The following is a 14,203-nucleotide window of genomic DNA, read 5'->3' on the forward strand; positions in this document are numbered from 1 at the left end:
ACTGTCCGCGGCTTCCCTTCTCAGAGACAGCAAAGGCGCGCCGGCAAACAGCGCGGGGCTACGGGACACTGGTGGAGTCCGGACAGAGGACACTGCTCCTCCCTTCCACGCCGTTCCAGCCCCTCATGGGGCAGCCTTTCGCCTGGCGCTGCCCTGCCCCCACCAGCCGGCACCGAGCGGGAGGGGTGCTCACATGCACATGGCTAAGGTTTCTGGCTCAGAACCCTATCCTGGCTGACTCTGGAAAGAACAGGCAGATGGACAGGTTTCAGGAGTGAGCCTCCAGGCTGAGCTGCAATCAGCTGACTCTCAGACGCCCAGAAGAAAAGTCAGAGTCTATCCGGTCAGTTAAGAAGGAGTGACCTCTCAAGCCTGCACTGAAGGCGTGGCACGGGAGGGACTTGACTTTCATGCTCTGTTCTACACAAGGCCCTGGCTGCGGGCAGTGCCAGGCCCCTTGCTAGTGCTCCCACCAGTTACCTGGGTCCGCCGGAAGGACTGTGCCGAGCCGTTCTGCACCCGGGGCGTGCTCCTCCCAACGTACAGCGGGTTGTGGAAGAGGGTGCGGTCCTTGGCTGTGAACTGAAGGGACCAGTCCCACACCGAGGGAAATTTTAAACCCTTCTCATCACCCAATTGGATATTTTTGCTTATAGCAAATTCCTGTAAAATGAAATTGTTGAACCTCTGTGAGAGCCGCCACAAGAAAGGTATGCTCCCACGACTTCCTGTTCTTGGACGGCTGCTCACCAGCAGACAAGCCACCTTCCAGAGCCAGAGCGACTCCAGCCCACGGAACCATGCGCTGTCCTTCCAGAGCAGGGGCTGCCAGCTCTGCAGGCCCGAGGACACCCACCCCCGCGTGAGCGAGCATGTCCTCGTCCCGAGAACACGGAAGCCAGGCGTCTGGGCCGTGAGGTGCTACTACGAGAAGTCAGACTTCATGAATGTGGTGACATGTGTCAAGGTCCCTCTGGGACTGCAGCATCCTACTGGCTACGCACATGATGACACATGTGCACCATCACCTGCTGGGTGTAGAACCGGTGAGCGACTCAGCAGAACTTCCCCTGGGAGCAGTCGCTCCATGTCCCTCCCACTGCATTCTCACGGAGAGCCACATGTCACTACCTAGGGCCCTTGGTACCGGGATCACAGTGCAGGGGCCGGGAGGCTCGTGCAGCCTGGTGACCTGCTGCCCATTCTGCCCAGCACGACAGAGCCAGGCAGCACTGTGCTGTGGGAGACAGGTGATGGCCTTGCTGTCAGCCGGCCCATGCTCGCCTGCCTCTCTGAACCCACACGTGGCACAGACACAGCTGTGTCCCCATGACCTGGGAAGGACTGTCCTCACACAGGGTCTCTCTGATTACTGGGCAGCCCAAAGGTGAAAATATAAACGCAAAAGCACAGTATTTCACACAGTTAAGACAAACTCACATCTGTAAACTACTTTAACATAATAACGTATGTCAGAAAAAAATACATAAACCACTCGCTCATAAAAAGAAAACAAATTCCTAGATTTCCAAGTCTTCAAATAATTCAGAAAACTCATTCGTTATGGCTTTGCTGTAGCTAAAATAATTTTAAGTTATAAATTTTACACCGCTCACAAAAACTAGGGGATCAGGGACCCTGCAGACACTCCAGTACTTTCAGCCTTTTGTACAGTGCGTTTTCATCAATGAAATACAAGTTGGTTTTGCGATCTCATTTGCATAATTGGACAACTTTCTTTGACTTGTGGTTTGCTTTTCTGACATTCTTTTAATAAAAAAGAATCAAATGTTTCTTTTTTTATGGCTTCATATTCATTTTGAAACGCTCCCTAATTTTTGTGAGCAGTGTACAAATGCAAGTTGTCCTTCAAGTCCATCTCGAAAGAGCTGCAAAAGCCAAGCCATGGCCCAGGCCCCTACCGTGCTCTGCTTCACGCGCTGGTGCGGGGAGTTGAAGAGGAAGGTGCCCAGCAGCGGGAGGCGGGTGCTGTCGCCCAGCACGGCCAGGTAGGTCTCGGAGAACTCGAAGGCGGCCGGGTGCTGGTCCAGCAGCTGCCACGTGGCATCCAGGAACAGCAGGAACAGGGGGGACTGGCAGGGCAGAGGCGAGGGTCACCTGGTGGGTCCTTCGTCCCACATCCACATTCCCGTCTGTCACGGATGCTGGGGGACGTGACTGACACCTGAGCAGGAAGCGCTGGCCTGGGCGGGGCCGAGGGCCTGCACAGAAACTGAACGCGGCCAGGCCAGGCCACACGGACGCTTGGCCTGACACACATCTCCCCGCTGCCCAAGAAGCATGTGTACAGACGGGCAGAGCACAGGGAAGAATGCATCTCAGCCCAGCCTGGAGACAGCTCTTTAGGTCATAAAGCCACCACCCAAACCCAACTGCTGTCACGAGCTGTGTCTGGCCCTGCAGGCTCTGCTTCCAGAACCTTCTGCAGTGTCAGAGAACACAGGCTGCGCCTGCGCACAGCCGCTGACGCCCACCAGGACTCCCCAGCGTTTCCCAAGCTTCCAGCTGAGGTTCCCCACGTTCTACGGTTTGTCCCTGAACGTGACATGTCACAGTCATTCACAGCCTGATGGGGGACCCTGGCAGCCATCGCCCCAGCTGTTACAAGAACACCCCTCTTAACTTCCCATCTCGTCACTGTGTCCCCAAGCAGCCACGTCACCCTGACAGGCCAAGGCCATCACGGCCAACGACAAGAGCCGGCCAGGAGTGCGGCCGGTGCAGAGTGCAGCGAGCGGCCAGGGAGAGGAAGGTGGGCTCTCACACACCTCCTGTGCTGCTCTGAACTGCAGAAGAGCCCACGCTGCTCTCCGAGCACCTCCCCACTCGGGTGGCCTCAGTCCCCTCCCTGGGCAGCCACAACACTGTCATCAGCATTGCTGCTCGGCACTGCAGAGGAGCCCACGCTGCTCTCCGAGCACCTCCCCACTCGGGTGGCCTCAGTCCCCTCCCTGTGCAGCCACAACACTGTCACCAGCATTGCTGCTCGGCACTGCAGAGGAGCCCACGCTGCTCTCTGAGCACCTCCCCACTCGGGTGGACGCAGTCCCCTCCCTGGGCAGCCACAGCCCTGTCACCAGCATGCCCCCTCCCCCATCGGGACGCAGTGCAGCCGTCAGCCCGGAGAGGGCACTGCTGCACCCACTGCGGTGCCCCCGCAGGACACCAGGCACGCCTGCGCACACTCAGACCAGCCTGAGCACGAGGTCCTCACCTCCTTCTCCGACCTCTTCAGGTGGTTGCACCTGTCCAGGAAGGGATGCCCTGCCATGACCCAGTCCTTCTGAACCAGGCTCTGGAAGCCGGGGATGGTCCGGAAGTAGGGGTCCAGCATCACTTGGACCAGAGAGGCCACAATGCAGCTCAAGTCTCGTCCCTCCTCCTCTGTCAACAAAGCGGAAAGAAAAGTCACCACACAGGGAAAGCTGTGGGGGTAGAGGCAGTGCTCCAGGCCGGCAGGAGCATCCATGCAAGGCCACCAGCAGCTCGAGGCTGCCGCACTTCCACGCCAGCTGACTCGGTGTGGGACGGGAGATGGCCTTTCATGTGGACATCCGCCAAGTCATGAATCGCACCCCTTGCAGGATTGTGGCCGAAACCTTCCCCAAATTCACTCTGCCCGTTGTGCCAAGGACAGTAAACACAAAACCATCCTACTGACAACTCCACGCGGTGAAGAGGGGACGGGGCTGTCCCCCACTATCTGGAACGGTGGCCCCCATTTCCCTCCCACCTCCTAGAGCTGGCGCCCAGTCCACCCTGACATCGAAGCCAGCCAAACCAACCAGGAGAAAATTACTGACCAGTATCCCTTATGCTCAGACGTGAAACCATCAACAAAACGTGAGCACACCCACATCCGCAGGAATGCGTCACTCCAAGAAGCGCGAGGCTGGCTGACCGTTGGCCATCAGCGAAAGGAGCACCCTGCGCTGACCAGAAAGGGCACGGGCAGCACGGCTGCCTCGTGTGACGCGCAGAGAGCTTCCATGTGACGGAAGCCACGCTCATTCGGGATGAGAGCTCCTGGGAAACCAGGCGCAGGGGGGCTTCCACCTGAGCACAGGAGTCGACCAAGAGCGTGACCAATACCCCAGACAGTGAGGACTGGACACCGTCCTGCTGAGGCCAGGAGCGAGACCCGCGTGCTGCTCTGGCCACGTCTGCCCGATCGCGCACTGGACACTGGGAGCTCTAGCTGGGGACTGAGGAGGAAAAGAAACCAGGTGTCTGGCTCAGAAAAGAAGACACAACCTGCACATCTGCAGACAACACGCTCCTGGACGCGAGGGCCCTAAGACCCCTCGGGAGTGCCAGCGGACCCGACACACGAGCCAGCGAGGTCGCAGGAATTCTAGCAGCCGCCTCAGGACACAGACACAAACCTGCCTGGACGGAAACACTTCAGACATAAAAACAACACTGAACAAGATGTGTAACAAACTGGGTGCACGCCTCGTACAAGCTATACGCTGAGACAACACAACAGAGAGGCCACAGGAGAGGGGCGGCCCCGCGGCCAGGCAGCCACATCCTTCAGACGGCAGCACGCCAGCAGCACCAACAGGTCTGGCACACTGCTGCCAGAATCCCAGAACACGTGGTCGTCCCCAACAATGGACACCACTCAGGAAAGAAGCCCTGCTGACACGTGCTCCGTGAGCTTCAGAACCAGGTCACAGGACGGGGCAGACACACAGGGCTACACACGGCATGACTCGTCCTGGGGCAGCCTGACAGATGGAACCCTGAGTCCAAGCCCGTGGAGGCCCAGGGCTGGGACACAAGGAATGTTCTAGGGGCGATAAAAACAATTCTAAAACTGTACTCACTAAAAATTATCGTTCCCTACATTCAAAACGGGTGAATTTTATAGCACGTGAGCTTTAAAGACACATGCTGTGGGCCACTTAGAGCACACGGGCGCACGAGCCGACCCGTGCTGGGTGAGAACGCCCGCCGCACTCCCGACAGAGGGCACTGCTGCCCCCCAACACGGCTGTGAGTGCCCCCGCCGCACGGGGCACTGGCACCTGAGGGCAGGGCCACCAGCTCCGTGGCTGCAGGACAGCACGCTCACCCTGCACACATGAACGTGGTGGGTCACCTCCTCCACAGCACCTTCTGCTTAACAGAGGAGTATGTTGCCAGCACTGCTCCCAAACATGAGACAAAATCCACTGACGGCCTATTCGGCCGAGTCAGCCTCTTGATACCACACTTTCCTCAGAGCCACAGCCCAGCAGGGGTCAGAGGCGCATGAGCTGGAACTTGTGTGAATGGGACGGATGACCACAAGGTCAGGGAGAAAGGATGCCAGGCCAAGACTGAGGCCCTGCATGACCCCACGAGGACTGACGGCCACCCCACACGGCAGGGAGGGAGACCACGTCCTCTCGAACAACGTGCGCAGCCCAGGCGCTACAGCGCGGGAACGCCGGTGCCCGGCCCTCACCCTGCAGGACCACGGAGACGCGCCGGCTCTCCAGCATGCACACCAGCTCCGAAGAGTGTCTCAGGAACGCCCTGGGGACAGAGAGGGAAAACACTGCCAACACCGGAGTCCCACCACACGGCGGCCAGCGTGCAAACACCTGACATCCAGCAAAGCCCGATTCCCCGCTACCTGCCCTGGTACTCAGTGCCCTTGAGACCCTCTCGGTGCTCATGGGGTTCCCAGGAGAGAACACTGTGACTGTCCTATCAGGACAGGTTGTATCCCCTTTACAGTGGGAAGGGCTGACTCAGGTCACAGTCCTGAAATGAGGAACCCACACAGGAGGGGAGGTCAGCCGGGTGCTGGGGGACAGGGGTGGGCTGCGCTGGGGGGACTCGAACTGGCAGCGGGAGGGAGCCCTGTGGTGCTGAGCTGCGTGCCATCCATGGTGGTGGCTATGGGGACCCACACGCGTGACTAGCAGCACCGAGGACACCACTGCCCAACTCCTGGGTCCCACGCCACAGTCTGGTCCCGGCAAACACTGCCGTGGGGGGGGGCAGGGAGCGGGGGAGGGGGAGGGGGGCCAGGACGCGCTCCTGTGCTGTGTCTGCACCTCCTGTGAGTCCATGATAGATAGAAAGTTAGAGAAGAAAGGACACAGCTGTACAGACCTCACGTGCTCCAGCCACCGGGTGCTCTCCAGGGAAGACAGCCACTTCTCTTCAGTCTCTTCAAAGGGCTCTGCAACAGGCGTGACTACACGTCATTACCTACACACAGTCACACAGACGCACACACTCAGGCTTTTCACGCTTCCTTTTACACAACCACAATCAGGCGCTCCATCGGTCTGTGACATCTCAGGGCTGGCCCTCCCTCGCACGTGGTTACCCAGCCCCGGTGGCCGAGTGCGGCAGGAAGGAGGCACCTCCCCGTCGGGGCCCATCCTGCCCACCCAGGTGTGCCCTGGCCTTTCTCAAGGTGACCCCACCTACACCCCTGCTTCAGTCACACTCAGTTCTGACGGGCTGAGGACCGTGCGTATGACTGTTGTCACCTCCCCGTCTCCCTCCAGGCGGCACCCGCCCTCTGCGTAGACTGTTGTCACCTCCCCCACGTCTCCCTCCAGGCGGCACCCGCCCTCTGCGTAGACTGTTGTCACCTCCCCCACGTCTCCCTCCAGGCGGCACCCGCCCTCTCCTGACACCCAGGGGACTCGGCCTGCTCTGCACACGCTTTACTGTGGACACCACAACTGACCGCCCCCAGGGACGCACTGCGGGCCCCTGGCACGTGTGAGCTCAGACAGGTGCACAACAATCTGTGCTGCACAGATTGCCACACGGTCTTGTGCACTTAGCCCTGGTCTGAGAGGCAGCGAGCCATCTGCAGAACCACGACCCAAAGAGACACTGGCCCATCTCCCTCCCACACAGAAGTCCATTTCCTGAGGGCTGCTGACCGTCCCACTCATAGTCATTTGAACAGATATCTCAGTGAGCCTCTCATTAAATAAGTCTATTTCTGTATTTTTAAGGACTATCACGTTTCCTGGTGTGCCCTTCACCAATGGGCTATATCCTCCATTCCCTACACACAGGTGTGTACAAAATAGCTGTGAAATTACCATTAACGCACAGTTGTTTCAGTTTCACAAAAGCCACTTGTACTTCCTGGATACTGGGCAGGGTCTTATCCAAATCTGACTTGTAAACGTCACTTCTCTGTGGATGGCTCTTAGTTATTGCAGTACAAATCCTAGTAAACACAAAGACCTTTAGTCACTCCTCATTCATTTATTCAACATGCGTTTCCTGGACACTTAACTCTGAGCCAAGACCCTGCTCTACGAGCTGGGGACAGAGAAACAGGACAGGCTGGGCCTCTGCCTTCAAGGGCTCAGGGTCCTGGTGCTGTTGGGGGACAAAAGAGAAAAGGGTCCACGGGGAATGCCATGGTGACGTCATCAAGTGAACACAGGCTAACGCAGGCCCCCTGGTCAGAGGCGGCCACTCTGTGCAGCTGGTACCGAAACCAAACCCCGGATGACTGGAGCCACGTGCAGATCTGGGGACAGTGCTTGGGGCCAAGTGGACAGCTAGTGCTCTCGAGACCTCAACGTGGAAGAAGTCTGATCAGACTGGAGATACTGATCTGATGGTCACAGAGGCCACCGGTGAGCTTGCTCAGGAGAGAGATGCAGAAGAGGAGGAGGACATGGCCGTGGACAAGAGGGCGGGCCTGCGCGGGCCCAGGGGGCAGGAGGCGTCTCCCAGAGGGAGAGGAGCAGGTGCTGCACGAGGGACTGGCAGGGCGCCTGTGGCGAGCGGCACTGAGAAGCGACAGGAGGCGTGCTAACGGCAGCAGAGCCCCCCCCCGTCCGTGGCGGCTAATGAAACCGCACATGAGCCACTGTGCCCACAGGCCGCAGACTGCATAAGAAAAGGTGACTTCCCCCGAAGTGCCTCAACAGGAAGTCTGTGCTGGAACGTTAAAGTAGCCCTCTGGCAAGATGTCAGCAGCACAGGGCCTTTGAACGCCTTACAGTGGAGAACGGACCTATGTTTAGACTCAATGGCGTATCAGTGAATTCTAACACAGTCCCGTTCTTTCCAAAGTGGCGATTCTCAGTAGGAGGTGTGGTGCTAACGCACGAGACCAGGAGTCCCGGGCTCACGGACGGCCGCATCCCTACCTCTGGTCGACCTTCCTCTGCTGCAGCGCGTCCTTCACAAGGGCCATGCGCACCAGCGCGCTGCCATTGGCGTGGCTCCAGCACCAGAGCTAGGGCAGGACAGGGCAGAGTCACGGGCTGCGTGGGGCACGGCCTCGCCGCCACGGCACCCAGCACGGGCCACTCACCGGCATCCTCCTGCCGACGAAGGCGTGGGAGAAGGTCTTGAGGTCCTGGTCTGCCAGGGAGCTCGGCACCACGAAGTACTCTGGGAGGCTAGAGGGAGCAGACCACGCGTGACCCGGCGGTCATCCAGGGCAGCAGAGCTGGACTGTCCGCACAGGTCACCCCGGCCACGCGCACGGGGCCAACCCGGACTCACCACGTGGATACCATGTAGCCCTCGTTGATGGAGCAGACCCTCCAGCCGGAAGCGCCCGTCCTCTTGATCTCTCTGTCCCAGTCCGAGTAGGTCTCAAAGAGGGGCGTTTTCTGGGGGCCGCCACCCCCAGCAGCACTGCTGCCTCCCGTGGGCATCCCGTTAATGGTGCTGGCTAGAGGAAAAACCATACTGTTAGTTCTGTTGTGACAGTCGACATCATCCGACATGCCCTGCCCTCTCCTGATGCCTCCTCCAGAGGTGGCCTCCTTCCTGCTCGTCCTCCAAGTCCCTCCAAGTCCCTCCGAGACTGGAATGTACCCAGCAGCCCTGGCCACAGCTGGCCTTCCCTCTGGGAGCCCGCATCTCATCTGTCCTCCTCCCTTCTGCCCCCCCCCCCCAGTGTCCTCCAGCTCAGCACCTTCCCACACAAGCAGGGCCGCCTGACCCTGAGGACCTGCCGTGGTCACTCAGGACCACTCGACACTTCCCTCCCCCCTGCCGCTGACCGCCCCCCAGGGATAAACGGTGCCCACGGCCCGCGTCTCCTCTCGTTTATTCTCCTCGGCTTCCATGGAAACTGCTTGCGGGCCTGTGTCACCCCCTGCCCCAAATTCCGGGGAGCCAAGTCACTGCTCATTTTCTCCGTGTTCTGCTGGAAAAAGAAATGCTGGCGAGCATCTCTGTTTCCAAGCCATCAGATCCAGCCCGTGCTAACGGAATTCTCAAGTCTTTCCTGTGTTTCACAAACTCTCTCTGCTACTTCTACTCAGGGCTTCTCTGACAAGCTCACGGGATCCCCTGTCCCCACCAGAGTGTCCGCCCACAGGGACCGTCAGCAGGAAGTGCCTGATTAGAAGTCCCGTAGCAAGGAGCCTTCTCTGCGTGGGGGCTGCTGCCTCCCCAAGGGGAAGGCGTCCCCACCGTCAGCCTCATCTCCCTGCCACTCTGGGCCGGACGGCAGAGTCTCCCAGCCCCGAGACTTGCTGCGTGGCCACAGCTGTGGCAGGTCTCCCCATGACCCCCGACTTGTGACTGTGCTGCATCTGCCACACGCCCACCTCCCTGATGCTGCCTGCTGCCCTGAACTTCCCACGGAACCAGCATACCCGGAAGGCCGCCCGCCCGGAACTGACCTGAACCTGACTTCCCATGACTCCAACCCCCGCCCTCCTCTGCAGCCACGAAGCCCTCCAGCGTCCCACAAACAGGCCACCTGTTCCACACTTCATTAACACCCAGCGTGAGTTGCTGTCTCCCAAGAGCCTGTGTGAAGGCTGGACAGTGACAACACAGTCAGGTCTGACGTCTGGCCGAAAGCCCAGCACCAGACCAGCGTGCTGGACATGCCCATATGACCCGGACACAAGAGGAAGCCACTGCCCTGCACTGCTCAGGTTGTGAAGGGCATGGTGCCATGCCAGCAAGCTGGGATGTTGTCAGCATTGTCTGGTGCCTCTGATTTTAGCAGAGCTTGTTGAAAACTAAAGTGCTAACTCCAAGCACAGTTCCTGAGTCCCTCTCCGTCTGAACCTTCTCGGAATAACAAAATGATAAGGAACCGGGAGCTGTGATCTCAGAATGCAGAACCTTCCCGGAATTCCCGGCAGAGCCCACTTCACATGTCATGGTCCCAAGCCCAAACCCACAGAAAGAGACGCAGTGTCAGGAAATCTGAGTGACCACATGACCCGCATGGTCAGCCAGCAAGTGCAGAAAAACGTCCGACAGAGTTTAACACCTGCTCGTGACTTAAAACAACAAACTTTAGCAAATCAAAATAAAAGGGAATTTCCTTAACTTGATTAAGAATATTTATCAGAAACCCACAGCAAACATCATCCTCGTTGAAACCAGGAAGCTCAATGTTCTCACTAACGCTCACCATGGTGCCTGAGGTCCCTGCCACACAATGACAGCCACCACCAAAACAGGAGGAAGAACTTCTACTCATCCTCGCAGGGCTGAGCCCGAGACAGAGCCCTCTGCAGTGCTCTGAGGGGGCGGGCTCAGTGGGCGGGGCTGAGCCCGAGACGGAGCCCTCTGCAGTGCTCTGAGGGGGCGGGCTCAGTGGGCGGGGCTGAGCCCGAGACGGAGCCCTCAGCAGTGCTCTGAGGGGGCGGGCTCAGTGGGCGGGGCTGAGCCCGAGACGGAGCCCTCTGCAGTGCTCTGAGGGGGCGGGCTCAGTGGGCGGGGCTGAGCCCGAGACGGAGCCCTCTGCAGTGCTCTGAGGGGGCGGGCTCAGGGGGCGGGGCTGAGCCCGAGACGGAGCCCTCAGCAGTGCTCTGAGGGGGCGGGCTCAGGGGGCGGGGCTGAGCCCCAGACGGAGCCCTCTGCAGTGTTCTGAGGGGGCGAGCTCAGTGGGCGGGGCTGAGCCCGAGAGGAAGCCCTCTGCAGTGCTGAGGGGGCGGGCGCTGTGGGCGGGGCTGAGCCCGAGACGGAGCCCTCTGCAGTGCTCTGAGGGGGCGGGCTCAGTGGGCGGGGCTGAGCCCGAGACGGAGCCCTCAGCAGTGCTCTGAGGGGGCGGGCTCAGTGGGCGGGGCTGAGCCCGAGACGGAGCCCTCTGCAGTGCTCTGAGGGGGCGGGCTCAGGGGGCGGGGCTGAGCCCGAGACGGAGCCCTCAGCAGTGCTCTGAGGGGGCGGGCTCAGGGGGCGGGGCTGAGCCCCAGACGGAGCCCTCTGCAGTGTTCTGAGGGGGCGAGCTCAGTGGGCGGGGCTGAGCCCGAGAGGAAGCCCTCTGCAGTGCTGAGGGGGCGGGCTCAGTGGGCGGGGCTGAGCCCGAGACGGAGCCCTCTGCAGTGTTCTGAGGGGGCGAGCTCAGTGGGCGGGGCTGAGCCCGAGAGGAAGCCCTCTGCAGTGCTGAGGGGGCGGGCTCAGTGGGCGGGGCTGAGCCCGAGACGGAGCCCTCTGCAGTGCTCTGAGGGGGCGGGCTCAGTGGGCGGGGCTGAGCCCGAGACGGAGCCCTCTGCAGTGCTCTGAGGGGGCGGGCTCAGGGGGCGGGGCTGAGCCCGAGACGGAGCCCTCAGCAGTGCTCTGAGGGGGCGGGCTCAGGGGGCGGGGCTGAGCCCCAGACGGAGCCCTCTGCAGTGTTCTGAGGGGGCGAGCTCAGTGGGCGGGGCTGAGCCCGAGAGGAAGCCCTCTGCAGTGCTGAGGGGGCGGGCTCAGTGGGCGGGGCTGAGCCCGAGACAGAGCCCTCTGCAGTGCTGAGGGGGCGGGCTCAGTGGGCGGGGCTGAGCCCGAGACGGAGCCCTCTGCAGTGCTCTGAGGGGGCGGGCTCAGTGGGCGGGGCTGAGCCCGAGACGGAGCCCTCTGCAGTGCTCTGAGGGGGCGGGCTCAGTGGGCGGGGCTGAGCCCGAGACGGAGCCCTCTGCAGTGCTCTGAGGGGGCGGGCTCAGTGGGCGGGGCTGAGCCCGAGACGGAGCCCTCTGCAGTGCTCTGAGGGGGCGGGCTCAGTGGGCGGGGCTGAGCCCGAGACGAAGCCCGAGACGGAGCCCTCTGCAGTGTTCTGAGGGGGCGGGCTCAGTGGGCGGGGCTGAGCCCGAGACGAAGCCCGAGACGGAGCCCTCTGCAGTGCTCTGAGGGGGCGGGCTCAGTGGGCGGGCTGCGGGCATGTAGGTTAGGACGGGAGGCCTTGACTGCGTGCTGTTCTCGTGGCTCAGCTGCCCAGGACTGCCCGTCTCCATGGCAGGACTCGGTCTTGAGCACACGCTGCCCTCCGCAGGGACGTGCAGCCGACAGGCTAGCACCGGAGTCTGGGAGCGCTAACCTTTCCAGAAGACCCCCATGGCCTGACGGTGCCCGCGGCCTGCTCTACGAACGGGACTCAGGTCCCAGCAGCCGCCGGCCCAGCCACTCGTCTCAGAGGACCTGGGCCTGGTAGCCAGGTGACAGGTTCTAGGACGCGCTCCTCAGCCACCCAGAGTGAGGCCCGATTCTCAGAGCTGCTGCCCCAGCTACGTCCACGACACGGCTGAGGAGTCTGAGCAGGACTGTGTCAAGTCCTCTCGGAGACGCCTACCTGTGTTCACAACGGCTCCCAGCAAGTCACGACAGGCAAGTGGCCAGCACAGGAAGAGAAGTCGAGCAGCGTGACAACTCAGCAGAAGTCAAGTGTGCAGGCAGAAACAAACTGGTCGTGAGGTTCGAGCACGGCGGGTCGGAGCACGGGCTCTCCCCGAGACCTGAGCCTGTGGGCTGGGCGCAGCTTCGCGGGCCGTGAGTCCCAGAGGTCCCCCAGGGGCTCCGGCACAGGCGGCTGGTGAGGAGACGCAGGGACTCAGGAGACAGGAGGACCCACTACAACCTGACAGCTACACGGGAATGGGGACAGGACCGCCCCGCCACGCAGGGACCTCAAAGGCCCCCACGCTGTTTCAAGTGAGCTGTGCACACTGGGAGTGGTTTCCAAACAAGCATTCAAGGAAGACCCAATACCAAGACCTATGTTAATGAAAAGCATAAAATCAAAAAGCAAAATAAACGTCACTGAGCACGTCCACTTCCTGCCGTGCGTCTACATCACGGCCGTGGGTGACACTGGCCGTGGACAGAGCTGCTGATCCTGAGGCTGCAGGGACCTCACGGGGTTCTCAACGCTTCAGAGGCACAACATGACTTCTCAACACCTGTGTCACAAAAGCACGTCTGTGCTGTTTGGACATAATTTGCCCAGCAACAGCCTGACTGATGAAAGCAGAGTCCTGTGGTTTCCTCCAAGTTCAAAGACAACAAATGGAAGCATTGTTCTCCTGCGACTGGACAGCCTGTCATGTGGGGCGGACCGCCTCCCAGAACGCAGGACCCGGCCGGGCACCTGGCTGACCGCCGAGCTTCAGAGACGGTTTACACTCTGGCCACGCCGACTGTGACGGACACCCGAACGCCCAGGGCCCACTGAAAGACCTCTCCTTAGCAAACGGACGGCAGGACCGCCCTCTGCCTCCGGTTTCCTGTCACCCACCTGCCCCACGGAGGACTTCCTCCTCCCGCCACGCGTCCAGGTGCCACCCAGGAGCTCGTGGGGATGGCTGGGTCTCTGTCACTCCCACTCGTGCACTCTGACTGTGGCGTGGTACCTCAGGCTCCTTCTGACCTTAAAGGTGCAGCGTGCGCTTCTGCAACGGCAGGAAGGGCACCGTGTCTGTGACCCCAGGAGGAACCTCCACGAAACCCTGCCACGTGTCACGTGAGTACTTGTCAAAAGAGAGTCTTCAGCATGTAATATGAAGTGTCCATAAACATTTTAAGTATTAGTTATCAATTGTATCAACAAGCTACACATGAGAAAATAGAGCTGACTGATACACAGCGACAGGCTGAATCAGCCACCTAAGGCATCACTAACCCAGACGCCCACGAGGAACAGGTGACGGCCACTGTGGGGAGTCCCTGAGGTGGCGTCCGGTCACCACACACACAGGAAGTCCCTGCACGTGCTCTGCACGCAGCCACTTCTGCACAGAACGAGGGCCCCGGCACTGGTCTGAGCTCAACAAGCCACAGATCTGTGCTCTGCACGCAGCCACTTCTGCACAGAACAAGGGCCCAGGCACTGGTCTGAGCTCGACAAGCCACAGATCTGTGCTCTGCACGCAGCCACTTCTGCACAGAACGAGGGCCCAGGCACTGGTCTGAGCTCGACAAGCCACAGATATGTGCTCTGCACGCAGCCACTTCTGCACAGAACGAG

The 14,203-nt window shown here is 60.5% G+C and overlaps 1 protein-coding gene across 1 annotated transcript in view; it reads right to left on the bottom strand.

The window, feature by feature from the left end:
- Positions 1-14,203, bottom strand: part of MTMR10 (myotubularin related protein 10) — a 34,478-nt gene that overhangs the window by 2,901 nt on the left and 17,374 nt on the right. Inside the window, exons 7-15 of the mRNA XM_066240222.1 lie at positions 8,518-8,689; positions 8,324-8,411; positions 8,157-8,245; positions 7,089-7,219; positions 6,133-6,202; positions 5,477-5,547; positions 3,236-3,405; positions 1,923-2,093; positions 481-663 (exon numbers count right to left, since the gene is read on the bottom strand). Coding sequence (XP_066096319.1) covers positions 481-663; positions 1,923-2,093; positions 3,236-3,405; positions 5,477-5,547; positions 6,133-6,202; positions 7,089-7,219; positions 8,157-8,245; positions 8,324-8,411; positions 8,518-8,689 — 1,145 coding nt within the window. The remainder of the gene's footprint in view (positions 1-480; positions 664-1,922; positions 2,094-3,235; positions 3,406-5,476; positions 5,548-6,132; positions 6,203-7,088; positions 7,220-8,156; positions 8,246-8,323; positions 8,412-8,517; positions 8,690-14,203) is intronic.

The sequence above is a fragment of the Saccopteryx bilineata genome, chromosome 7, assembly GCF_036850765.1.
Source record: "Saccopteryx bilineata isolate mSacBil1 chromosome 7, mSacBil1_pri_phased_curated, whole genome shotgun sequence".
Classification (NCBI taxonomy): domain Eukaryota; kingdom Metazoa; phylum Chordata; class Mammalia; order Chiroptera; family Emballonuridae; genus Saccopteryx; species Saccopteryx bilineata.